The sequence below is a fragment of the Podarcis vaucheri genome, assembly GCF_965113315.1.
Source record: "Podarcis vaucheri genome assembly, chromosome: 1".
NCBI lineage: Eukaryota > Metazoa > Chordata > Lepidosauria > Squamata > Lacertidae > Podarcis > Podarcis vaucheri.
This window is the reverse complement of record NC_138759.1, coordinates 82,004,787-82,029,567: the sequence shown is the minus strand read 5'-3', so window position 1 is coordinate 82,029,567 and position 24,781 is coordinate 82,004,787. Positions and strand designations below refer to the sequence as shown.

Sequence of the window (24,781 nt, the reverse complement as noted above, 5' to 3'; positions counted from 1 at the left end):
CCTATATTTAACTTACTGAACTGCTAGGAAGAGTCTACGTGGTATAGTAGTTAATATGTCATGCTGAGAGTGAGGAATTATAGGTTCAGATCTCTGAATGCCAGTTTATAATTTAAAGGAAACTCCTAAGTCTAATGGCCCAAGCTAGATAGAATCAAGCTGCTGATACCATGATAGATGAGGCTCTGAGGCATTTCCCAAAGGACATTATTATCTTTTTTTTTTTTTAAGTAATATTTATTAGAGTTTCCAATAGTACAGAAAATCAAAAAGAAAAAAAGAAAAGAATTCAACCTTTAAAGTCCCAATTTCAATAACTTCTTTCCACGACTTCCCCTCACCTCCCCTTCTTGTATTCCAAATCCAAATATTTATCCAACAAGTTCTTATCTCTAATTTCTTAACCTTATTTTGTTATTATATTTATTTATATTAAATTTTTACCCTTAATTCATTGTTATATTTAGTTCAGTTTGTATATCAACTTTTAACTTATGTACCTTAATCATTTATTTTAAAAAAACACTTTTTCTAAGGTTGACCCTATTTCCCTTCCACGAATTCCCCATTCTCATAGTGATAACAACATAAAAATTAAGCACAGAGTAAAAAAGATCAGGCCCCCTTTGGATTTCCCAACCCCACCCTTCCCTCCCCGGTTTCAATCCCAAAGCCATAGTCCATTAGTCCATTTATTTAGCCTGGTGACCTCACGTCCGAGGCTCTTAAATCTCTCACAGTCCCTTTCTGCCGGCTTCTTTGAGAGTCCCTTATGTTTAACGCCCAGTCTCGGAGGGGCACTCTCTCTATGATGTCCATGTTCCTTCCCGCCAGGCCTCCTTGTTTAAAGGTGGAGCTCAAGTCCTGTTTCTTAAGTCCAAATGTCCCAAAAGCTCCAGCTTCCACCTTAATCAGATTAGTAATCCCTAGATCTTCAGATCTCCACAAAAGAAGATCTTTCCATTCCTCCTTTCTAGGTTCAGACCAAATTTTCCTCTTCCGATCCTTGTTTTCTTTAGTAATCATCTTGGCAGGCCTCCGGCTCTCATTTGCCTTCTGTGACACTTCAGCCCCTCTTTTCTGCTCCTCCTGTTCAGTGTATATCTCTTCCTCCTCGCAAAGGAGATTATTATCTACGTAAGTTCCACTTGACAAATTTTGACAGTCATTATTGCATTCTGTGCAAGGCCTTGTTACTATTTTTAAAGAACCTGAAAAAGTAAAAAATTGAAAAGGTGGAATGAAGAACAGGTTATCTTATCAGAAGAAACTGATGTGGAATTGACATGCATTCTAGACGTACTCCTTTTTAGCTTTCCTGTGTCACAATTTAATTACACCTTTTTGTAAATATGATCACACTTATGTATTTAATGATAATTGAGATTTTCTTGCTGCATGAGGCTAAAGATGGAGAAGACAACAGACTGGAAAGGAGAATTCTGTTTGTCACCAGCAGCAATGAAAAAGCTGCTTTTTTTCTTTTAGGGAACAAGGTTGAAGAAATGTGAACATGTGCCCATATACTAATCATAAATCTCTAAACAAAATTTAAATCAAATGCAGATAATCAAACTACCATTTTAACAGATTAGACAACCACTAATTAACTTTATTAGAAAAAAGCAAACCCACCTTCCCCATGTTGTAGGCCTATAAGCTTATTTGTATTCTAAAGTTATGCTGCTTCAATTTTCTAATCCTGCTTCGTTTATCAGCTCCCAGGTAACTCTTCAAATCATCGTTATTTTGTAGATCAAGCTCTCGCAGAGACTGGTTTGTTTTGAGAGCTGCCAAAAAGGCTTCCCAACATGCCTCTGTCAGTCCACATGAATCCAACCTAGATAAAAGTTCATAAGGAGATGGTTGCTTGTAAATGAAAACCACCAAGTTCAAAATCTGTTGCAAATAACTCTCAGAAGGACAGTTGTCCTAGATGACTTTGCATTCTTCTAACTGAAGTTTTGACTGATTTGCTTCTATTGTAAGGAAGCTTCTCATAAGCTATTGGCCTATTGTTTTTAGTCCACCTTTGCTATCTAAATGTGAGACCCTCTCCCTCCCCCCCAAGTGTCTGCAAAAATATCCAAGATGATCGCTCTTCCCACTGTAATGGTTTCCTTGAAACTAGTCACTTAAAAATCAAGTGTTAAAAACAAATGAACATAAAATGCAATAACAGAATCAGTTAAGGAATAACAATAAAAATACATGTTAAAATCCTTCAAGAAAATTGTTCCGAGCTCTTGAGGGTTTCATATACTTATAATCTGCCCCAGTAATAAAGTAGCAGCCAGTGTAGCACTCCAAACAGAGATGTAATATGATGACAGGGTGTCATTCTTGTTAGTGCAGAATGCAGCAGTAGTAGTAATTTTATTATTTATACCCTGCCCATCTGGCTGGGTTGCCCCAGCCACCCTGGGAGGCTGCCAACACATATAAAAGCATAATAGCATGATTGCTAACTGCAGTTTGATGAAAGACACTCCAAGCCACAGAAACAATGTGGCCTCTAGTGAAAAATGTTGATCCAGATGTACACCAGACTGTATCTGCTCGTTTAGGGAGAGTGCAGTTTGTCCAAGGCAATTGGTCTACTTTTTCAGACAAACCATTCACCCACAGCCCCTCCATTCAAGCTTGGTTTCTTTTCTCCCGTTCAGACCACCACAGTGTCCAAGCATGGCCAGGATCTGCATTGTTCTCCTGATACTATGGACAAATAGAGCTGGGTGCTTTAGCATACTGATGGCACCATGCCCCAAATCTTCCAAAATCTGTTGGAAGCAATTCTCATCCAAACTTGGTGTACAGCTTGAAAATCAATATCTTATTCCCAATGTACAGTGGTACCTCGGGTTAAGTACTTAATTCATTCCGGAGGTCCGTTCTTAACCTGAAACTGTTCTTAACCTGAAGCACTACTTTAGCTAATGGGGCCTCCTGGTGCCGCCGCGCCGCCAGAGCACAATTTCTGTTCTCATCCTGAAGCAAAGTTCTTAACCTGAGGTAATATTTCTGGCTTGGCAGAGTCTGTAACCTGAAGCGTATGTAACCCGAAGTACCACTGTAGTTATGAACCACTTTGTCAAAGGTTCCCATCACTGTTCAATTTGCTTTTAACATCCCTATGATATTTCAAATACTTTGAAACAAGTACCTTAGTGAAACTATTTTGCAATTTGGATGTCGAAGGCCTTCGCATAAGAGCTGCACGCCAGCCTCTCCCATTTCTTCATTATGGCCTAGAGACAGCTCTAGCAGGGACTGGTTTTTACAGAGAACAGAAGCAAGATTCACACAGCAAGCAGCAGTGAGATTGCAACCAAGCAAGCTGTTCAAAGAGATGAAAAATCCATTACAAAGTTATTTACATGGAAGTAGCTTAACAGGCTTTAAGTCCAGCGGCAGAATATTTTTACAATATCTGCCTTTACAGGGTCTATAACTTACTGCAGCGAAAATAAAATGAGTCCTGTAGAAGAAAGGTCGCTTTATGTACTCATTGAGGACCCCCATCCCCAAGATTTGACACTTTGCATCCATTTCCCAATCTGACTAGCTTGGCTGACTTTCCCTATCAGTGGTGGCTTATGACGGAAATGTCTCTGCTTGCAAGATGTGCACCTCTCCCTGGTTTTGCCACAGTCATGATTACGCTAGACTACCTGATTAAATGGTCCCATGTGACAGAACTACTACTGCACCTTCTCAACTAGCCTGTTAGGAAGAAGAGATGTAGCAGAATCTTGCCCCCAATGTGCTGTCTCTTTGTTATAAAGGAATATGACATTTATGCCATCTGCAAAGCGAGTCTGCTTAAAAATTTGAGCCTGCTGATGGGGGGGGTGTTGTCTCTGACAGTTAATTATTCATTTCATTTCTATACCACTTTATATTTTAAAGAAAACAATCTGGTTTGCAACACATTAAAACATCAGATAAAGCATTACTGGAGAAAGTCAAATAAAAAGTATACATCCAAAGCAACATAATTAACAGGATCCTAGAATATCACCTAAAGATGTCAAAACAAAGCATTATTAAGTTCAACAACAGGATGCATATTTAACGTAACAAACAAACAACAAAAATTTAAACATTTCAAAAGAAAACATAACTAAAGGAAGTCAAATACAAAATGCACATTTAAAACAGCATAATTAACAAGAGAATAAAATCTCAAGCATTGTTGCTACCAATCCTGCCAGGGCAGGTGGTGGCGGCTGTGGAAGCTCAGGCTTGCTGACTTGGGTCTGCACTAAGAGACAGCCAAGATAGTCTCTATATGGTTCTGTATTATGTCCTAGGAATGTCAAATCAAGTGTCTGGAGGTCCTAGTCTTTGACAAAATCTGAAATGATGTGTGATTTTCTCCATTACAGCTATATTCCAGAGTGAGCAGTACCAAGTGTCCAGTGTAAGAGTTGGGCTGTTTTCTCTTGAGTTGCAATTACTATTTCGTTCTGCCATCCTATATAAGACCAATTCTTTTGACAATACATTTACAGTGCATCATCAAAAATCTTCAGTAGCATTAATTTCAGGCAACAAACAATAGTTTCTTTAGTAATATTTGCTATTTTTGTCAAAATTGAGTTGGGGCAATGTGTACTGTGCTTAGGAGAAAATCTATACTGAGCCAGGCAATTCAGATGATGCTAAGTTTTTTTAAAAAAGCCAGTGGGGGGGCTGTGGCCTCCAGAAGCTGTTGGACTACAACTCCCACATCCTTGGGCATTGGCCATGCTAGCCAGGGCTGATGGGAGTTGAAGTCCAACAGTACATAGAGAGTCACAATTTGCCTATGATTGCAATAAGCCATTGGTCACTTACCTGAGTACCTGCAGTTGGCAGTCTGGATGCAATAACATTTGGCAGAGCTCTATTAGTCCAGCATCCCCTATATTGTTAAAGTCCAAATAAAGCATTCTCAGGTTCTGGTTTTTAGGAACAATAGAGGCTAATTTCTCACATGACTTGGGACTGAGGTTACAGCAACGTAATCTGAAAGGTTTAAGTGTTCAAGAGGAATTAATGATGACAATGTATTCAGTAAGTTGACTGTGTTTCAAAAGTAGGTCATGTTTTTTTTAAAAAAACAAAGTAGAAGTCCCATTATCGTTGGCATTTTCCTTAGCCGTAGTGCTTTGTTTCCTTTGTCCTCAGAAAGTGCATTAGAGATGGGCTGACTAGCACAGTGAACAATATTCTAGATGTGGTTGCTATGCCAAATACTTATATAACAGTATAGATAGTTACTAATGTGTTTTAATTTATTTCTTATTCCAACCACTGAGTTTGCCATCACATTGACTATCCACTTACCCTCCGGTGACTCAGAAATATAGATCAGTGGCATGGAGATTTGCAGTGTCAGGACTCGGAGCAGAGCATCACAGACTACAACTAGGCTGGGTATCCTTTGGCACAAGAAGGCCACTTTGGATAGCAACCCTGGCAAGTGTAACCCAAGGTTCTGCCCTTACGATTTTGATCAAAGGCACCCATGAGCACTCACCTCAGTGTCTGCAGTTTGCAGTTGGGATGCTTGAGTGCTTGACAGAGTTTGATCACTCCCACTTCTCCTAGGTCGCTTTGCTGTAAGTTGAATTCTCTGATGTGTTGATTCATGGTGAGGACAGAGGTAAGAATCTCAAAGGAAGCAGCTCTGAGATTGCATCGCTTAAAACTGAGGAAGAAATAGGGAGTCAGTCTTCCCTTTCCCAACTCTTTGCAACTTCTTTAGGATAAGCTTTTAGACTGCAGGAGCCAAAGAGAAGAAACACCATGGTGCGTCTGCAGCAGCGCAACCAGATGCCTTCATCTGCTGCAACAAAGCACGTCTCTTCTGCATTGGTCTCTCCACAGCAGGCACTGCAACCATCCAATAACCTGACCTCTCCCCCAAAAGTACACTCCTCCATTGTCTCCCGAGACAGATGGGTGCCAACAAGAAGTGAATCATACTAAGGCCTACGCCTATACTTTTGACTTTTAACTAGTTTGACATGGATTGGCAGCCCCTGATAACAGACTTCTCCTTTTTTAAATCAGCTTTGGAAATGCAGTCTACTCATTTCAGTAGTGACTTTAACTATTCATGTGATCATCAACAGCATCTCCTTGCACATCAAGGGAAAAGGCCAGGCTGCATAGCCCTATCCATTAGCCAGAGATGGGGCAGCTGCAGAGAGCTGGCTTCCCCCTCCCTCCTCAAAAGACTATTCTACTCCAACTTCCCACTGCCTTCATATACCAGAATGTCACACCTTCCAGTGTTCTAGATTTGACTTGCTGCACATTTGTCCAAAAAGTTGGCTGCTGCTATCTCCAAACAATAAAAAAGGCCTTTACAATGGATGCTACTTTAAATAACCTAAAGCTGCAAACCTAAGAAAAACTACAGTGGTGCCTCACAAGACGAAATTAATTTGTTCCGCAAGTTTTTTCTTCTTGCGAGTTTTTCGTCTTGCGAAGCACGGTTTCCCATAGGAATGCATTGAAAATCAATTAATGCGTTCCTATGGAAACCGCTTGCCAGGCTAGCGGTGCGGAGAAGGGCTTTTCTCCCCACCACAAGCCTTCAGGACAGGTACGGGAATAGAGGGGAAGGGGCGCAGCGCTTCTCCTCTGTTCCCGGGGCTTGCGGTGGGAGGAGGGTTTTTCCTCCCCACCGCCAACATTCAGAACAGCATTCTGAATGTTGGCGGTGGGAAGGAAAACCCTCCTCCCACCGCAAGTCTTCAGGACAGCCATCCGAAGGCTGGTCCGGGGAGAAGGGCTTTCCGCCCCACCGCCAGCCTTCGGAGGAGCCTTCCGAAGGCTGGTGCGGGGAGAAGGGCTTTCCGCCCCACCGCCAGCCTTCGGAGGAGCCTTCCGAAGGTTGGCTCGGGGAGAAGGGCTTTTCTCCCCACCGCCAGCCTTCGGAGGAGGTCCGAGGACAGTGGGGAAGACGCGCTGCGCTTCCCCGCTGTCCCGGAGATTTCCCTCTGGGCTTTCGTCTTGCGAAGGAAGCCCATAGGGAAATTCGTTTTGCGAAGCGCCTCCAAAACGGAAAACCCTTTCGTCTAGCGGGTTTTCCGTCTTGCGAGGTGTTCGTCTTGCGGGGCACCACTGTATTCCTATCCAAGGTAACAGTTGCCTACAGCAACCCTAGACTTCTAATGGTCTCATATATATTATTTTTAAAATTGCATTTATTTCCTGCCTTAATGGTGTAAAATAGAGAGCCATGTACACCACCTTCAATGCCTCCCTCCACTCTCAGACTCTGTCCGTTGAAGATGAAGGGCTGAAGGGACATTCCAATTGCATTCAGCAGAACATACTGAAAGCTGGGAACCCTAGTAATACAAGCTTTCAGATCCTGAGGAGGCTTCCAGCTGAACAGGCTTAGAATCTCCATACAGTCATGTGGAGAGATGCTGGGGTGGGAGTAGTGTGCACAGCCCTCCCAGTCCCTACCCAGTTTGTGCCCTCAGGCATTTGGCTGAGCCCCCGACAGGGCTGAGGGCACCTGGGCCCTGGGCATGCCAGCGGAAAGCTGCGTGAGATGAACTAAGGCAGAGTTGCACAGGACATGAAAGAACAAAAGTATCATTGCCAGCTACCTACCAGATCTCTCTTACATTACACCTTGGATCCTTCAGTCCTTCAAATAGGAGAGGCAGGTTTTCATCCACTCTTCCATTAAAATATAAGCTAAACAAAATAGAAAACTGTGTGTTGGATATGCTATGCAATTGGATCATACAGCCGCAGCAGACAACGTTGCATCATGACCTGTGAAGTTGTAGGGTGTGTTTTACACAACTCCTCCAGGGCACAGAGACAAGATTGTTGATCAAGAGTAATTTTTAGCCCTAGAGGATAAATGTTGACATATGTGCTCATTCTGGGTGAAATCACTTCTAAAAGAGGTTGGCATAGCCATAAGCAACAGAAAGGCACATTTTTGAATATGAAAAGTCAAATTCACATTGAGCGAAACTTTCCCTTGATAACCAAAACTAGGACTCTTTCATGAAGTATGCACCAGCAAAGCTGGGTTTGCCACCAAGTATATGCTCAAAAGGGAGTGATGGCCATGAATGAACATGTACAATATAAATGTTTGCAAATACGTGTTTGTTGCATTCAGTTTGAGCTTTAGCAACTAAAATTTTATGTGCTCTGGCTTAACAAAATGGGCTCTTTGGAAAAATCTGTGCCTTAGATTCACTGCTACCCATGCTCTAGTACCCTTAAACATACCTACATGCAACATAGAATCTTAGATCTGGAACATTATTTGGCTTTCAGAGAATTACACCTTTTCTTAATATTTTTTTTTAAAACCACCTATATATTTAATCATAATCTATGAGGTTGCCATTGCATGGGCCATAGTGGTCAGAATATCCCAGGAAAGGGCATAATTAAATGGACCAAAGTTTTGGTTTGCACTTTAGCTAAAAACAAAAAAAACAAAAACCCTGAACTGATCTGAACAGTGTCTTCTGATGGGTTCACATACCTTGACAAAAAAAGTAGATATCCAAGATGGAAGGACTGTTCTTTACGACAGTGTCTCAGGCAAAATGAAATAACCAGAGAGTTGAATGCGTTGCCTAGGCAGTTATCATACAGCTTAATCTCAGGGATACAATCCATTGCTCTTCCCACAAACTCTTCTTCTTGAATTTCATATAAGCAACAGAATATCTCAGATTGCTTTTGACAGCTCTTTGATGCCACCTCGGCTTCAATCCAGTCCAAAAGCACTTGTTTCGTTTCTGAACAAATTTTACAGCCTAAACTTTTCTCTATTGTTTTCTTCCTTTTCTCATTTAAAAGACCAAACAGAAAGCGGACTGTCAACACTAAGTACTCATTTCCACCCTCTCCAAAATCTTTAAGCAACTTTCTCACGTCTTCATAACTACAATCTGATTTGTCGGCCATTTCTGGTATTTCCTCTAGCACGTAGGACAAGGCCGCAAAAAACTCTTGGAAACTTAAGTGGATGAAGCTGTAGGCAGATTGGCAATCAATATCTTGCTGGAAGAGTTTCTTGTGAAGGAAGAGTGACCGGATGTCAGCCTCATTTAAGCCATGTTTTTGGAGGTCATCATCCTCAAAGAGTATTTTCCTTGTCAAGACTCCTTCTCTGGCTAAGAGACAAAGGTTTTGGAAATGTTTCTGTTTACCTCTTTCCAACGCTGGACTGTGATCTCTGAGTAAGCTAGTTAAATAAAACATGTATACACAGGTAGTTGTTTTTGAAGTCTGCACAAGATCTTCTCCTCTATCCATCTGTTGCTTCATCACAGTGCAGATGATCCAACACACAATGGGGACAAAGCACATGGTGAAGAGCATCTCATTTGCTTTCACAACCCCAAAAGCTTGCACCGCTTGCCTCTCATTCCCAAAATACTTGTGGAAATACTCTTCCCTGTCCTTCTCAGAAAACCCCAGGATCTCTATGTAGCGGGGATACTTCAGACACTTCTGCAGTTGCTCCAGAGCAATTGGCCTTGTAGTGATGATTAAATAGGATTTGGGAAGAATGCTTTTCCTGACTAAACTTCTCAGTACAACTTTCACCGGCTTCTTTTGACTAGGAGCGAAACATAGATGTTCCTCATTGGATTCTAAGGAAAATTTCAGTTCATCAAGACCGTCGATTATGAACAGGAGCCTCTCTGGGTTTGCAAAAATATCTTCCAGGGGAGCATTTCTCTCAGGACAGTTCCAAAAGATTAAATCAATCAGACTCTGCTGCTCAGTCATCAAGTTAATTTCTCTGCAGTTTATGTAGAATGCATAATCAAACTTGCCTTGGTAGAGTTTGCCAACTGCCCAGTCCAACATAATCTTCCTCGCTGTCATTGTTTTTCCAATCCCAGCAGGCCCTTGGAGCACAACAGTTCTAGGGTTCACTCTGTTATCATCGGGATCAAATAAAGCCGCAATACTACCTGGACTGGCTTGCTTGCCCATCATGTTGGCATGTTTCCTTCCTGTGGACATAATTTCATGCTGCTTCTCTTCCAGCAGGCAATGTTTCTGAATGATCAAGAGTTGGGTGTATCTTCTGTTTAGGTTCACCCATTGACCAAGGAGGGCATTTTTGTCTTGAATTACTTGATATTCTTCCCATACATATTCTCTGTATTTAATCCTGTAATCTAATAACAAGAAAGAAAGCACTGGGGGAGAGTACATGAAACAATGCAAACGAAACATTTAATGATATACCGTATTTTTCGCCCTATAAGACGCACTTTTCCCCCTCCAAAAATGAAGGGGAAATGTGGGTGCTTCTTATGGGGCGAATGCAGGCTTTCGCTGAAGCCTGGAGAGCGAGAGCGGTAGGTGCGCACCGACCCCTCTCGCTCTCCAGGCTTCGCGGACCTCTCGGCAAGCAGCGGGAACGCTCCCGCTGCTTGGGGAGAGTTGCCTGCATCCCGAAGCCTGCGGGCGCTGATCTCAGCGCGTCCAGGCTTCGCGGATCTCTCCTCAAGCAGCGGGAACACTCCCGCTGCTTGGGGAGAGTTGCCGGCATCCCGAAGCCTGCGCGCACTGATCTCAGCGTGTCCAGGCTTCGCGGATCTCTCCTCAAGCAGCGGGAACGCTCCCGCTGCTTGGGGAGAGTTGCCGGCATCCCGAAGCCTGCGCGCGCTGATCTCAGCGCGTCCAGGCTTCGCGGATCTCTCCTCAAGCAGCGGGAACGCTCCCGCTGCTTGGGGAGAGTTGCCGGCATCCCAAAGGCTGTGCGCGCTGATCTCAGCGCGTCCAGGCTTCGCGGATCTCTCCTCAAGCAGCGGGAACGCTCCCGCTGCTTGGGGAGAGTTGCCGGCATCCCGAAGCCTGCGAGCACTGATCTCAGCGCGTCCAGGCTTCGCGGACCTCTCGGCAAGCAGCGGGAACGCTCCCGCTGCTTGGGGAGAGTTGCCGGCATCCCGAAGCCTGCGCGCGCTGATCTCAGCGCGTCCAGGCTTCGCGGATCTCTCCTCAAGCAGCGGGAGCCACCGCTGGGCTCCCACGGCTTGCAGAGAGCTGCCTGTTTGGGGGCTGGGGTCGGGGGAAGCTCGGGCTGCCCCAGCCCCGCGCCTGGGGGAAAATAATTTTTTTCCCTTTATTCCCCCCCAAAAAAACTAGGTGCGTCTTATGGGACGGTGCGTCCTATAGGGCGAAAAATACGGTAGTTCTCAGGAGTAGACTTTTGATCTTGGTTTGGGCTTCCCGCAAATGGACTCCCCACCCCCGCAGACACAGACATCCACAGAGGTAAAATGCTCCATTTGGATGAAGTGGTTTGAATTAAAACAGATTTTGAAGAGCTTCCCTGTGATCACAGATCAGCTACTCAGGAATGTCAGCAACTCAGGAACATTAAGTTCTTGATTATTCATCTGTGCCTGTCCCACACCTGACATCACATGGAAAACAAATTGGGACCCTACTGAGGCTCGTGGATGCTGGGCTAGATACTGGACTCAGATCCAAGACGCTTGTGCGCTCAAGCCCTAACAAAGGAATTGCCAACATATTACCTTCCTGATGCTGTTGCCAGCACAGTTAATTGTCAGGGATGATGGGAATTGTGATCCATCATCTGGAGGGCTACAGATTCTCCACTCCAGCCCTAATACCTTACTGTGGCTGGAGTCTCTGTACAGGGCTAGAAGGTGGGGTTAGATGCCTAGAAGGTGGGGTTAGATGCCTTGCTTACCTGGATTGCAGTGGCAGGCAGGCAAGTCCTGAGAGGCTGCATGTAGGTGTGGCCAGGGTGTGACCCATTATTGAAATGGACTGGTGGACTAGGTGGGCTTTTGCTTTGGTTCAGAGAAGGCCTGCCCTGCCCTTATATTTCTATGGTCTGCTTGTACAGAGGGAGGAAGGCCTCAGCACTCTACCCTCCTTATGCAAACAGGACTAGATCATTTCCATAGAAAGGAGTGCTGCTGCCCTGTATATATATATTGTGCAAGACCATGTTCACCACTTTAATGGAATAGCAACTGTTAAGTTGTGGGCAAACATATCAGATGACACAGCGATTCTTCCAAAGCAGCTCTTTATTTGTAAGCTGGAACAGAACTAACTGAGGAGCTCAGTCAGCCTGCTTATATAGAGCTCCAGAACAATTGTAACTGTTGCAACTTTCTAAAACTATCCAATCACAGAACGTCACTTTTCGATCCTTCATTTGCATAACTATCTACAGTATCCCCCTGCTGGCCCAGGGTGAGAACATCAGTACATAACAGCAACCACCCAGATCCAACACCCAAAATCATGTGCATTCAGCAGCTCTCTCAAAATACTTTCAAGTGAATCAGATTTGCTAAGGTGTTAAACCCAAACTTCTAAGGCTTTGATAAGAGGAATGACCTGCTGTGGGTTTTATGTACCTTTTGGTGATATCTCCAGTGCTTTCTGACCGGACACTAAACCTGAAAGGAGAATTGAAATTGTTCTTAGAATACCTGTTTAGTTTAGTGTAATCTGACACATGTATATTATTCACAGAGGGACACCTGGTGGCCCAAAGAAGGATTATCTCAAAATGCATTGGGCTTGAAATAAATCTTTCTTCAAGCATCTGGAGTTTCTTCCTTTCTCTGCCCCCTAGCTTAGGCTAAAAGACAATGTATTCCCCAAAGCTATCTGGTAAATGTAATTAGTTGAGTCCAACTGAGTTTCTCACATACAAATTCAATGTTGCAACCATTGCAGTGGTGTGCTGTAGTAGATAATTCTGAGCACGTTTGCCAGACTCGATAAGTGTAAACTCTTTGTACATAATCATTTCATAACTCTTTTCTAGAAGACACTTGCACTCTGGATAGTGGTAAGTAGAGCTAGTTGGATCACCTGTGTTAAGCACAGCTTGTTCATGTCGCAGGTTTCCTCAGAGTCCCTTACCTTTCTCTTTCTCTTTTCTGAGTTTAGCAGCAGACTGTTTCTGATTAATATCCAAGAGCACTTGTATGGTTACATCTATTGCATCATCTCCACCATAAAACTTGAGCAGGAGATTCTTGGTATCTACCCTGTCTGCGTTCTCTAGCCGACTTCGGGGAATTATGAAACGCTTTCCTTCGAGGTCTGAATAGGAGAGCTTGTCTTTAAACCTTTTGAAGTCTTCCTGAGAAAGGTCATCGAGCACAAATAAGAGCAGGTCACTGATTCGGCTGCTCTTGTTTCCCATCGTTAAGCATCAAAGAACTAAACTGAAATATAAAGAAGAAGCAAAGTACAACTTTAATTACATAATTTAAAAGGGAAATTTAAAATAAAAATGGTGGATGCGATTAGTTGCCTACAGAAAGGAAAATAAATGGCTGCATATCCAGGTCGCTTGACTATGGCAAGTGCTATACTCTCAGACTGGGGAAACTCACTCTATACTAATGTGTGCATGTATACTTGTGTATGTGTGCACTGTCTCTGTTAGTTTTGAGAGATCAGAGTTATTTTTTGGAATGTTTATTTTAATATGAATCAGTTTATAAAATGCAGTGCTCACAAACTGCTCCAAAGTTGCATACCTATGCCTTGAACGCTGCTACTACTACAACTAATGAGGATTATGGTGTTTGAAAATGCGTTAAACACTGCAAGGAAGTGAAAGGGGCTACTATGAAGGCTCTGCCCAACTCTGACACAATGCATTTTTTTTAATGTTTAAAAATAGGATAGAAACAGGAAATTTAAAGGAAGATGTTTTAACTAAGAACATCAGCAGGACAGTGATGCAAGAAAAACTGCTTACAGTCTTCAAGCAGTAGCGGTAGTTGTGGCCACCAGAGTGCCAGGGTGCTGAGGATCAACTGCACAGCTGGCTGACGTCAGTAATGGCCTTAGAGGTTTCAGTTCACATCACGAGTCAATGGTGGTCACTCCTCGTAGCCCTCCATGGGCTGCGAGGAGGTTCAGGCAGGGGAAAACCAGGATTTATGAGGTATAAGCCCTGCTGGCAATGTTCCCCAGTGCGGTCTGGTGAGTTTACTGCATCCCACTGTAAGCCCATTTCTGCCAACTTGAAAGGCGGAGCAGGTGTGACCTGGCAGTGTGTCCCTGCCATGGACAAACCTCCGTCTTCGGCATGGCTTGTGGTTGGTTCCTCTATAATTAGGACAACTGGCATTAATCAAGAGGCGCTCCTGGCCCACCAGTTTCAATCCTAATTCAGTGTCTTTCTTTACTGCATTTATACTTCCCACCCCCCTCCTCACTCCCCAGTGGCCTCCAACCTGCTGCACACGAGTCCGCAACGCAGAGACAAAACGAGACAAGCAACAACCCCCTGCTGAAAGCAAAGTATAATTAAACAATGGAAATATAAAAATAAAGAGCCATGACTGTTAAGCATATGAAACATAATGAGAACATTGTAGAACACTATAGGGTGGCTCATAACTCAATGGGAAAGTGAGCTAGGTACTATAAACGACATTAAGATGACTCAGGTGCTCAGTGCCTACTTTCGCAATATCTGAGCTGCGCCCTCACCCACTCAAGATGGGGCATCTGACAGTGGTACTTTCAGGGCAGCACAGAGGTCCAGGGCTTGTTTAAAAGTGTGGCACTTACTATAACAGCTACAGTGGTACCAGGTTACAGACACTTCAGGTTACAGACTCCGTTAACCCAGAAATAGTACCTCGGATTAAGAACTTTGCTTCAGGATGAGAACAGAAATCACGCGGTGGCAGCAGGAGGCCCCATTAGCTAAAGTGGTACCTCAGGTTAAGAACGGACCTATGGAATGAATTAAGTTCTTAACCTGAGGTACCACTGTACATGATAAGTACCTGCAATTTTTCTTCTAGAATAAAAGCACTGCTCCCAAGTATTCCGGAGAGATTTGACCCACTTTGCCTTTCAACTTCCTCAGCAATTGTCCAGTAATTGGTTCAGTTACACTTATGTCTTGCATCAGGTCCTGGGTGTTACCCCACTGGGGCCCAGAGTCATTGCCCCTCTGGCCAGTTTCATGACCAAGTGCGTAATCCACCCAAGGGCTCTGTGGCACCATTCACATAACAAAAAGTACCATAGAGATATCAACATTTTCAAAAGGCGTCCATGGCTTGGCTTTTGAAAAATGGGGGGGGGGAGGGCACAGTACTTAGTTAATTGGGAACCACTGGTCTAAGGCACAGTCATTTCTGATATCTAGAAATGTGATATGTTTGTCATTACTGGAACTCACACCTACCCAGTCTGTTTGGGAGTAACTGAAGTCACCCATTCCTACAGCCAGTGCTCCCCCACCCCCAAAAAAATGTTTAGGGGTACTCTCATTTTCCTACTCATGTTGAAATACTGCCCCTCAATGAGGCTAAACTTCCCAAAATGTTTAGGGATATGCGTACCCCCAGAAAAAAGCACTGCCTACAGCACTTCCTCCTTTAGATGCCTCCCTAATTTCATTCTCCATCTCACAATCACCCTGGGGATTTTGGACAGGCGGACAATAGTACACCCCTAGTCCTAAATTACTCTTGTGGCCTGATATCAACACCCACAAGGATTCCATGGGGGAATCTACCCTTTTTGAAATTTCTAACATGGTGGATTCTATGTTGTCTTTGACCTACAGTGTGAAACCACCCCCAGTATGCCCTTTCTGGTCCCTCCTGTGGAGTTTGTCTTTAGAGAGATAACCATGTCCCACTGGTTCTCTTCCTTCCACCAAGTTTCCATTATACCTACTATATCTGTGTTCTTTACTTTTCCTGAAACTGTCTCACCTAGTCAAAAACTAATGACAATGTGAGGCAATAGAATATTTATTGATACTTAACTTTAATACTTAACCTTGAACATCTGTAAATCTAAATCTATAGGCGTTTATCAGTGTTCAATCCCATTCAGGATATTTTGCCAAAGTAGCTGTTCCATTTAAAAACAAAACAACAGCAAAACCTTTCACCAGAGTTAGGACTTCATATGCAAAAGCCCCATTGAAATATATGGGAATTGAGTTATAGGTACAGCTCATTCTTAAGGTGCTTGTGAATAAGTTTCCAAATAGCAAACTTCATAGATGACAGTTGGCCTTTCATCAACACTATGATTAAAACCGGCAAATACTGGAAGATAATAAAGAAAATTATGTACTTACCATTAGTTAGCAAGGATAATGCTGTGAGTAAGAAATCTGGCTATGCCTTGGATTAACTTGGATCCACTTTCTGAGTGTTCAGAGGAGATTCCTACCTTAGACCCCCTGAAGAGGAACTAGGAAACATTTACATCATACTTGATTGTTGCAAAACTGTCAAACCCAAATCTTTCCTGTTTTCTGAACTGCCCTAAATGCCGTCTGACTGATATAAAAGGGAATGTGTGTTTTGTTTAGCATTGTTTCAGTGTGTGCTCAGTTTCAGAAAAAAGAAAATACTTCTCTATTCTGTGAATTTTACTTCTTCGACTTAGCAATTGCTTAATGGAGTGTGTTCCCACGGTGCCTGTTGTCTCCTCAATTATTACTCTCTTGGCTTCTGAAAGTTCCAGGAACCTGAGGTCCTTTGTGGGCATGCACACAGATACATGTGTTTTGTCTGTGAAATTGCACAGCAATACATCTTACCAAAGCAAACCTTTCAAAAATGTCCCATAAAGAGCCAAATGTTCATTAAAAAATAATAATTCTTTCTATATTTACCACTTTTGCATAAAAAAGAAGCTTCAAGAGCCACTAAATTCTTCCAGCTCTGTTCTTTTCTGGCCAGGTTGCTGTTAACTACTTCACCGTTTACATCATCGGGCAAGTCCTGCTGCTCGTGCCCGGAGAGCTTTCCTAGGCAAAAAAGGAGCGGGGGGGGGGGCTAAAGAAATGGGGAGATTCTTTTTCCACTCTCCATGTGTGCAGCACAGGGATCCCACCATCAAATAATCCATGGAATCGGGAAATCCAAATTAATTAGGCAGAAATTTCAGACTTCCACCTGGATGTTGTGTTTAGAACATGTCAAACATGCACACACAAAACGCATCAAATCCACTTTAGACTGCCATGTGTGTATACCCTAAGAGGAAAAGAACAGCATAAAAGCACATGCCACTCAAGTGTGGACACACTGCAGGTGGGGGATGGTTGTTTTAATGTGTGTAGTGACATTTTGCTGGGTGGCACCTGTGCTTCCATTTGCTAGTCACCCCAGCACAACCAAGCCATCTTGTTTCCACCAGCTCAAACTGATGTTGCGCAAAACAGATGTATTAAAACTCGAACGCAGATTGGTCCTTGTTGGGCTACGAGGCAGGAAAGGGGGAAGGAAAACAGTGTGTTTCCAAATCCATTACCCCCAATTGCTGCCTGCCTCTTGCCTTTACTGCTTATGTTCTTCTCCAAACAGCCCTCTGGCTCTCCATGTGTGGAAGTCTGGATTTCAGCTCCTCCACACACAAGGGAGGTTGATGGCAAACCCAAGGCAAGGCAGCATCCTGGGTTAGTCACTGGTGACCCCTTTTCCTCTCCTAAATAACAGCAAAGAAAGAGATTTCTAGAAAATGGGCAGAGGGGACCTCTCAGGTTTCACAACTCTGAAGTCAGTGGAATAGTACAGCCCCTCAACAGGATTTCCTTCTTCCATTCAGTCATGCCTTCAGTTTTGCCTGAAATCAGAGGAATATTGCAAGCCTTGTAGAAGGCATGCCAGTTATTTTCAGCCCAGAACAGCTGGTTCTCTTCTGGCACCTTATCAGCAAAAGTAAAGCTGCCCCGCACAATTTTACTGAAAGCTCTGAGTCTGAGGCCCCTGCTTGGGGGCACTAATGAAGGCCTTTGTGGGTGCCCAGGCATCCATGAGCACAGCATTGGGTGACTCCTGTCAGTTCATTTGAGGCCAGTTCATATATTTACTCAGCCTATCTGTCCTCTTTGCTTGGGGGAAGAGTGGGTTGGGTAAGTACATGAACCAGACCATAAAATCTTTTCTGCATACTTCCTAATTCTCAGGTGGATACTGTTGCATTATAGGGGGCAAGGTTTACTCCATTGTTCATTTCAGTAGATTTCCCTGTCAATATTTGTTAAAATAAGAAGATAAATGTTGCAGAAAGTTATTGAACCAAGACTGTTTATGATTTGGCGGGAAGTCAAAACCAAATGTTAAAAGGGCAGGTCATTTTGCTGCCAACACCGTCACTAAGTGCTAAGCTCTTATACCGTTAGGAATTAGCACTGAACAAGTGCCACTAAATTATTTGTTTAAAGTCATCTTAGTTTCCCTTTAATGGTGGGAGTAGTCCACTAGAACAGTATTAATAATTTCATAATTACTGAAAACATGAGTTATTGGTTAGAAATGAACTGGTCAAATTCCTATTAAGAACAATGTAACCTTTCAAATCAGGATGCGGGTGGCGCCGTGGGTTAAACCACAGAGCCTAGGACTTGCTGATCGGATGGTCGGCGGTTCGAATCCCCCTGATGGGGTGAGCTCCCGTTGCTCAGTCCCAGCTCCTGCCCACCTAGCAGTTCGAAAGCACCTCAAAGTGCAAGTAGATAAATAGGGACCGCTCTCCGGCGGGAAGGTAAACGGCGTTTCCGTGTGCTGCTTTGGTCCGCCAGAAGCGGCTTCGTCATGCTGGCCACATGACCCGGAAGCTGTCTGCGGACAAGTGCCGGCTACGGGCCTCTTGAGCGAGATGAGCACGCAGCCCCAGAGTCGGTCACGACTGGACCTTACGGTCAGGGGTACCTTTACCTTTTCCTTTAACCTTTCAAATGAAGAAATTTGAGTTTGACAGAGCTAGAAATGTCAATTTATAACCCCAAAGGTTTATTGCCAGGTTCACTTAACCTAACAATAGTAATAATGTTTCTGGCTAGTAACTGTCAGTACTTTAACAACTTAGCCTAATTTTTTAATAACAGCCGTGTTTATTGTACCCTGGAATGCTCACCATTTTGGCTGATTCAAAAGTGACTGCTGGAGTCTGTCCCCAGGTCATTCTTTTAATGGATAAAACCACAATTTAAGGTTTTTATATATTTAATAGAAAGTCACCTGCTTCTATTTGGGACACGGGTGGTGCTGTGGGTTAAACCACAGAGCCTAGGACTTGCCGATCAGAAGGTCGGCGGTTTGAATCCCTGTGATGGGGTGAGCTCCCGTTGCTTGGTCCCTGCTCCTGCCAACCTAGCAGTCTGAAAGCACGTCAAAGTGCAAGTAGATAAATAGGTACCGCTCCGGCGGGAAGGTAAACAGTGTTTCCGTGCGCTGCTCTGGTTCACCAGAAGCAGCTTAGTCATGCTGGCCACATGTAAACCAGCTCCCTCGGCCAGTAAAGTGAGATGAGTGCTGCAACCCCAGAGTCAGCCACGATTGTACCTAATGGTCAGGGGTTCCTTTACCTTTTTACACCTGCTTCTCCAAAATTGCCTAAACCAATTTTGTTGTTTTATAGCTTCTTCAGCTGTCACTACTGACAAAGTTTATCTAAAACAGAGATTAAGGCTTGTTTCTGTGTTATTGGTCATACCTGAACTGGACATGAACTTCTTTGGCACTAATAAGCTTTTCAGTTCCTTTTACATTTTAATGTGATCCTACATAATTCATTCTTCTTGAAACCACATGCTTCACTTCTCCAGTTTGCAAAATATCCTTTATTGTTTTGCATTTGTGCATAGCAGGAACAAGTGGCTTCTATGGGCCACTTCATTCTCACGGGAACAAGATCAAAGAGCTATAGTTGTACTTTCCCCTCGCTCCTGCTCTGGAAACCTACTTCATGAACAAAGATGGCTTGAATTACATTTCTGAAGAATTTATTTCTGTAATTTGGCACAAATTCAGCTGGGTGGAAAACCAGCAGTCTCCTATATATATTTAAGCTTGGTCCTTAACTTTCCAAAGGAAGTCCATTGCCTGTTGCCATCTGGTACGCAATAGACAACCATCTCCACCATGAAGCTGACAACTGTATTTCTCCTGGGCACTCTGTTGGTTTGCTGTTATTCGGGTGAGTTGCTTAGCCCATTATAACAAGACATTTTAGTCTCAATGGACCCTTTTGGGTAAGTATGGATGCTTCCATAGGAAAGAGTTTCATACTGGACAATTTCATACTAAACAGTTTTCCTTAAATACCTAAAATTTGTAAGTCATTGTTATCCTGCTGCTCAAATTAGTTTTCAGTAGCAGTATAAAGTTGCCTAGCTGTCAGGCTTCAGGGAATCCGATCCCCCACCCTCCTGGCTGACAATCAGAAATGGGAAAACAAGAAGTTCTTACCATGGTATTTTATTCAATACTGACAGAGAGAGACGGAGGATGCTGCCTCTCAGATAATGGCGTTGCTCCGAGTAAAGTCCCACCCCTTCTGTCTCTCCTATTATACATCATTCCTGCGCCGGCTGATCTGCGCTTTCTGCCTCTGTGCTTTCTGTTCTCCTACTCTCAATGCACGCCGGGTCCTGGGAGAGGAGGGGTCAGGAATGCTGTCTAAAGACACTGAGTCTGTGAGCTGTCTCTCCCCTGGTGCTTCTTCTTCCTGGTTCTCTCCCAATATTTCCCAGCTTCTCCCCTCTCCAGCCTCTGAACTATGACCTTCTGCAAACCATTATTCTAAATCTATACTGTCCTCCTCTTCTCGGGAAGGTTCAGGAAGAGGGTGGGGCGGTCCCCACCATTCCTCATCAGTCCAGTCCCTGACACTACCCCCAAATGCATTTCATGGGCCAGTCTCTCTCTCTCTCTCTCTCTCTCTCTCTCTCTCTCTCTCTCTCTCTCTCTGTTATGTCCGTATGGTTGGATGGAGCCACCCTCCAAAGTCAGCTTTGCTGCAGCTTACCCTGATAGCTCTGTGGCAGGATGGGTGCACCAGCAGAGCCAATCCAGAGCTTCCATTGGCATACCCATGTGGCTCTGACCTTGCCGCTCCCTACTCTACCTCATCCTAGACTTGCCCAGCTAGACTGCAGTGACACTAGTGTTAGGAGGATGGCTCTGCCCCACTCACAATTCACAATTGCTTATTAGCATCCGGTGTTGTGAGTAAATGGATCTGGGCTTATGTGCTTATTTTTGCTCGTACAGTTTTCTTTGGACATATGTGGGGGGAAAGTATTTCACCCCGCAGGTATTCTGGGTAAAACTGTTATGTTTATATGCAAAGGCTAGCCTGCACCAGCTGCTTAGTACTGGAGTTATTTAGAAGACAACTTGGTCACAACACAGAGAGTGTCTTGCAGAGCTGTAAATAGCTCCAGTCTTTTGTTATCATTACAGTGAATCTACCTGAGAGAGAGAAAGCTAGAAGTCTCCTACCCCAAGGGTGACCCCAAAAGATAGGGTTGGGAAAGAATAAGGATGCACACACATGTAGTCTTTGAAACCACACAGGGGTTGGTTTTTTTGTACACAGCAGTTTCCAATTGTACATACCTTAATGCAACAACATCATACAAAGCTGCAGCTACTACCCCTGTTGTCTGTACACACAGGTGGGCTTGTTTTCAAACTTTTGTGCAATGACATTCTCTATTTCGCTCAGTGTTGGAACAGATCATATACCATATATACTCGAGTATAAGCAGACCCGAATATAAGCCGAGGCACCTAATTTTACCACAAAAAACTGGGAAAACTTATTGATTCGAGTATAAGTCGTTTCACCACACCAGAGGCTGGTGGCAGCAGTGGCGGAGGAAAAACAAGCAGCCTGAAAGGGCTGCTTTCGGGCTGCTCGTTCCTCCTCCTCTGCCGCCAACAGTGGCAAAGGCGGAGGAGGAGGAAGGAGCAGCCCGAAAGGACCCTCACTCGAGTATAAGCTGAGGGGGGCTTTTTCAGCATTAAAAATGTGCTGAAAATGTCGGCTTATACTCGAGTATATACAGTATACACATAATAGCCTTTCAAAAGAGGGGATGGAAACCAGTGTGTTGATATGCTGCGGATATATTCTAGTATACAGAGGAGGCTAAATGACTGCGCTGTTTCTTATTTTGCCTATTTCATTCAAAGACAAGTTAAATATGATGAGGGCTAGTGGCACAGCCCTGCAATGTCCATAGGGCTTCCCCAGTAGGAGGAGGAGACCTGAGAAAGTGCTCTCTGTGTATGCATGTAGGCAGCAAGCACTTGAGAAGTGCATTATCGGTGCAGAACGGATTATAACTGTTCCAGCAGAATGTGTTTTAGATCAATGAATAATTTGGGACAGGGATGACATGGCACCTGTATCCAGCACTGAATGTACATAATCATGCCATGTGTGCACACCCAAAAAAGAATAGGCGAATTCTGTGTGAGAGTCTCAAGAGGATTTTGGTGGTATGGTGAGGAGGTTAAGAAGACTGGTGCCTGGATCTATTTCTGGAACTATTTCTGGAATAGAAGATCAAATGTCTCCTGGACACCCAGCCTCCCACCCCAAGTTCCAATTTATGGACATGACTGAAATAATAAAATCCTTGTCATTCAGGGTCATGGAATCTGGCATGCTGTTTCATTTAATACCCTAGGAAGCCAGTTAGCAGGTGAGAAAGTGGAAAGCTGAGACAGATTCACAAAAGTAACGGATTAATTAAAAATATTTTTATCTGTTATATATTTGGTTTTTATCATGCACTCATAGTTTCTGCTTAACTTGAATACCCTAGTTAAAGCTACACTACCTGCTTTTTGCCATGTGATATTTAACTACAGTAGTTCGAAGCCTGCTAACTTTTATCACAATTCAGATTTCCTCACTCAAAATCTAATTTTCAAGCATTTTCCATTCCTTTCCAGCTACTGCTATCAAAACTTGCCCCGTTCTTGTTGATACTCTCACAAACTTCCTTTTCGCCTCGCATGATGACTACATGAAAGCAATTGATCGCTTTGCCACCACCGAAGAAATGAAGAAAGCTGCTTCTGTGCTTAAACAATGTGCAGTTGGGCTTCCGGAATCCGTTCTAATTGCAAAAAGCCAAGTGCTGGTAATTATTTTCACACACATATACCCAACACTTAAATCACAGTTTGGGGCAAATTCACAAATGCACATTCATTATTTGAGGACTTGAAGGTCTAAAACTGATATGACAGATTGCCGCAAGTCACCACAGACACAATATGTTTCAGTGGAAGTAGGTTCTGAGGCCTTGTTCAGATATGGCTGTTTATCACATCATGACTCCAGCATATGCTAGCTGGGTGTCTGTATGAGTTAACTATATTGTTTATTTTTCATTCAATAATAAATACTAAAGTCAGATAATAAAAAAGAACTACAAAGAGAAAGTTTAATTAGATAGCAAAAAAGGCTGTAATAAAAGCAGAGAAACACAGAGTTAAAGCAATCCATTAAAAGTTCAGAAGATCCAAACTGTCTTCATCTGTTGCCTAAAAATTAGAAAATTGGCACCAAAAGTGTATCTCTGCTAGGAAAGAATATTTTGCAACCAATGAGCATAGCTGTCAACGTTTCCCCCTTTTAAAGGGAAATTCCCTTATTCTGAATACGTAAAGGGAAACGTTGACAGCTATGCCAATGAAGGTTTCCAGCCCCTGGGGATTGGTAGTGAAGGGCAAAAGCTCCCACATTAAAGAAGCACATTCAATCTCTGAGATTAGGGCAGGAGTTGTCAACCTTTCTGGGCTAGAGGACACATTCAGAATTTTGAGAAAGCACAGGGCTCTAGTTATAAAATGGCTGCCACATGTAGAAGAGCAGAAAAAGAGACAGGACACAAAATGGTGCAGAATTCCTCCTCATCAGCCATCTCCATCAGTGGAGGAGGAAGAATCACCTATATTCGCCCCTACTGCACTCGCTCACAGAGAGAAGCTCTTTGCACCTCTCCCCTGTTCAGCACAGATGGGAGGGTGTGTGTCTAATCCTGGCCTTCACTGGAATGTAGCATGTTTAAAGGGGCACGCATGGTCCATCTTGGAGAGGCTGAGTAAGTGCAAACAGGAACTGTGCAGGAAAAGCAATCAGTCTCTCATGCGTTGTAGATTTTTGAGGGGCTATTTACTGAGACCTTTTGCAGGCACCACAGGAGGTACTGGTGCCCTCAAGTGCCATGTTGGCTAACCCTGGATTAGGACAGCCTAGACACGACCTACCATATCAGAGACAGATATGATTATATGATTAGGTTTTATCCTATTCTCCATGTGAATTAAAGCATACATTTCTATTGGCAATCTTTGTTCCAGTTAAATATCCTGCATGAATGTGAAAAGCCACAACTGCTGCAAAACTGAAGCTTTGAGGAATTCTCCTGGTCCACCAGCCCCAGCCAGGACAGGAACCCATGATGATCATGCTAGCTGTTGATTGTGATTCCCTTTCACCGATCTTCATCCTGCTGAAACGTATATTTGCTTCAAGAGCAGTTCTTCTCTCAAATGATCCCGCTCTTCAAGATCGGGCATCTTCACAGGCTTCTTTCTAGTCACTTCTTTCCTTAATAAACAAAAAGCATACTAGTGGCGTAGTTTGGAGGTTGTTGTTTTTTTAAAAAGAAACAACTGATAACAGCTCATCTCTTCCAGGGTTTCTACCCCAGTCTGTATCCATAGTGCACTCTAGCAATTCATTAAGTTTAATAACTTTGATTTTCTAATTTATGGTTTAGGTTCATACGTTGTGCTTTGTGTCCCCCCCCCCCCAATAGACAAAGCCTTTCTTGCCTGAAAACCATTTTGTGATTTTTTTCCAACTTGTCTTTAGCCAACCCCACTCCCCATCCACCTTCCTTTCATTCAGCAACCTGCCATGTCTACCCATCCGTCCCTCTCACACTTTCCAAGTGCAGCCAATCCCAGCA

At 43.6% G+C, this 24,781-nt stretch overlaps 2 protein-coding genes across 6 annotated transcripts; one reads left to right on the top strand and one right to left on the bottom strand.

The window, feature by feature from the left end:
* Window positions 1-1,306: 1,306 nt before the first annotated feature.
* On the bottom strand, window positions 1,307-22,745 carry NLRP6 (NLR family pyrin domain containing 6). 5 transcript variants are annotated; one of them, XM_082236219.1, is made up of 10 exons: window positions 20,812-22,745; window positions 16,130-16,245; window positions 12,922-13,229; window positions 12,408-12,449; window positions 8,522-10,178; window positions 7,621-7,707; window positions 5,525-5,695; window positions 4,840-5,010; window positions 3,164-3,337; window positions 1,307-1,840 (listed from the first exon to the last, which is right to left on the bottom strand). In XM_082236219.1, the coding sequence occupies exons 3-10, from the start codon at window positions 13,205-13,207 to the stop codon at window positions 1,654-1,656; spliced, it is 2,775 nt and encodes a 924-aa protein (XP_082092345.1). In that variant the 5' UTR covers window positions 13,208-13,229; window positions 16,130-16,245; window positions 20,812-22,745; the 3' UTR covers window positions 1,307-1,653. The 5 variants fall into 5 exon arrangements, 4 of the variants coding, with proteins under 4 accessions (XP_082092345.1, XP_082092346.1, XP_082092344.1 ...); XM_082236220.1 differs by having other exon boundaries at window positions 16,130-16,234; XM_082236218.1 differs by lacking the exons at window positions 16,130-16,245; window positions 20,812-22,745 and adding an exon at window positions 13,772-13,945.
* On the top strand, window positions 19,819-24,438 carry LOC309539885 (secretoglobin family 1D member 2-like). The gene is made up of 3 exons (XM_082236243.1): window positions 19,819-19,980; window positions 22,752-22,942; window positions 24,168-24,438. The coding sequence occupies exons 1-3, from the start codon at window positions 19,926-19,928 to the stop codon at window positions 24,213-24,215; spliced, it is 294 nt and encodes a 97-aa protein (XP_082092369.1). The 5' UTR covers window positions 19,819-19,925; the 3' UTR covers window positions 24,216-24,438.
* The last annotated feature ends 343 nt before the right edge of the window (window positions 24,439-24,781 follow it).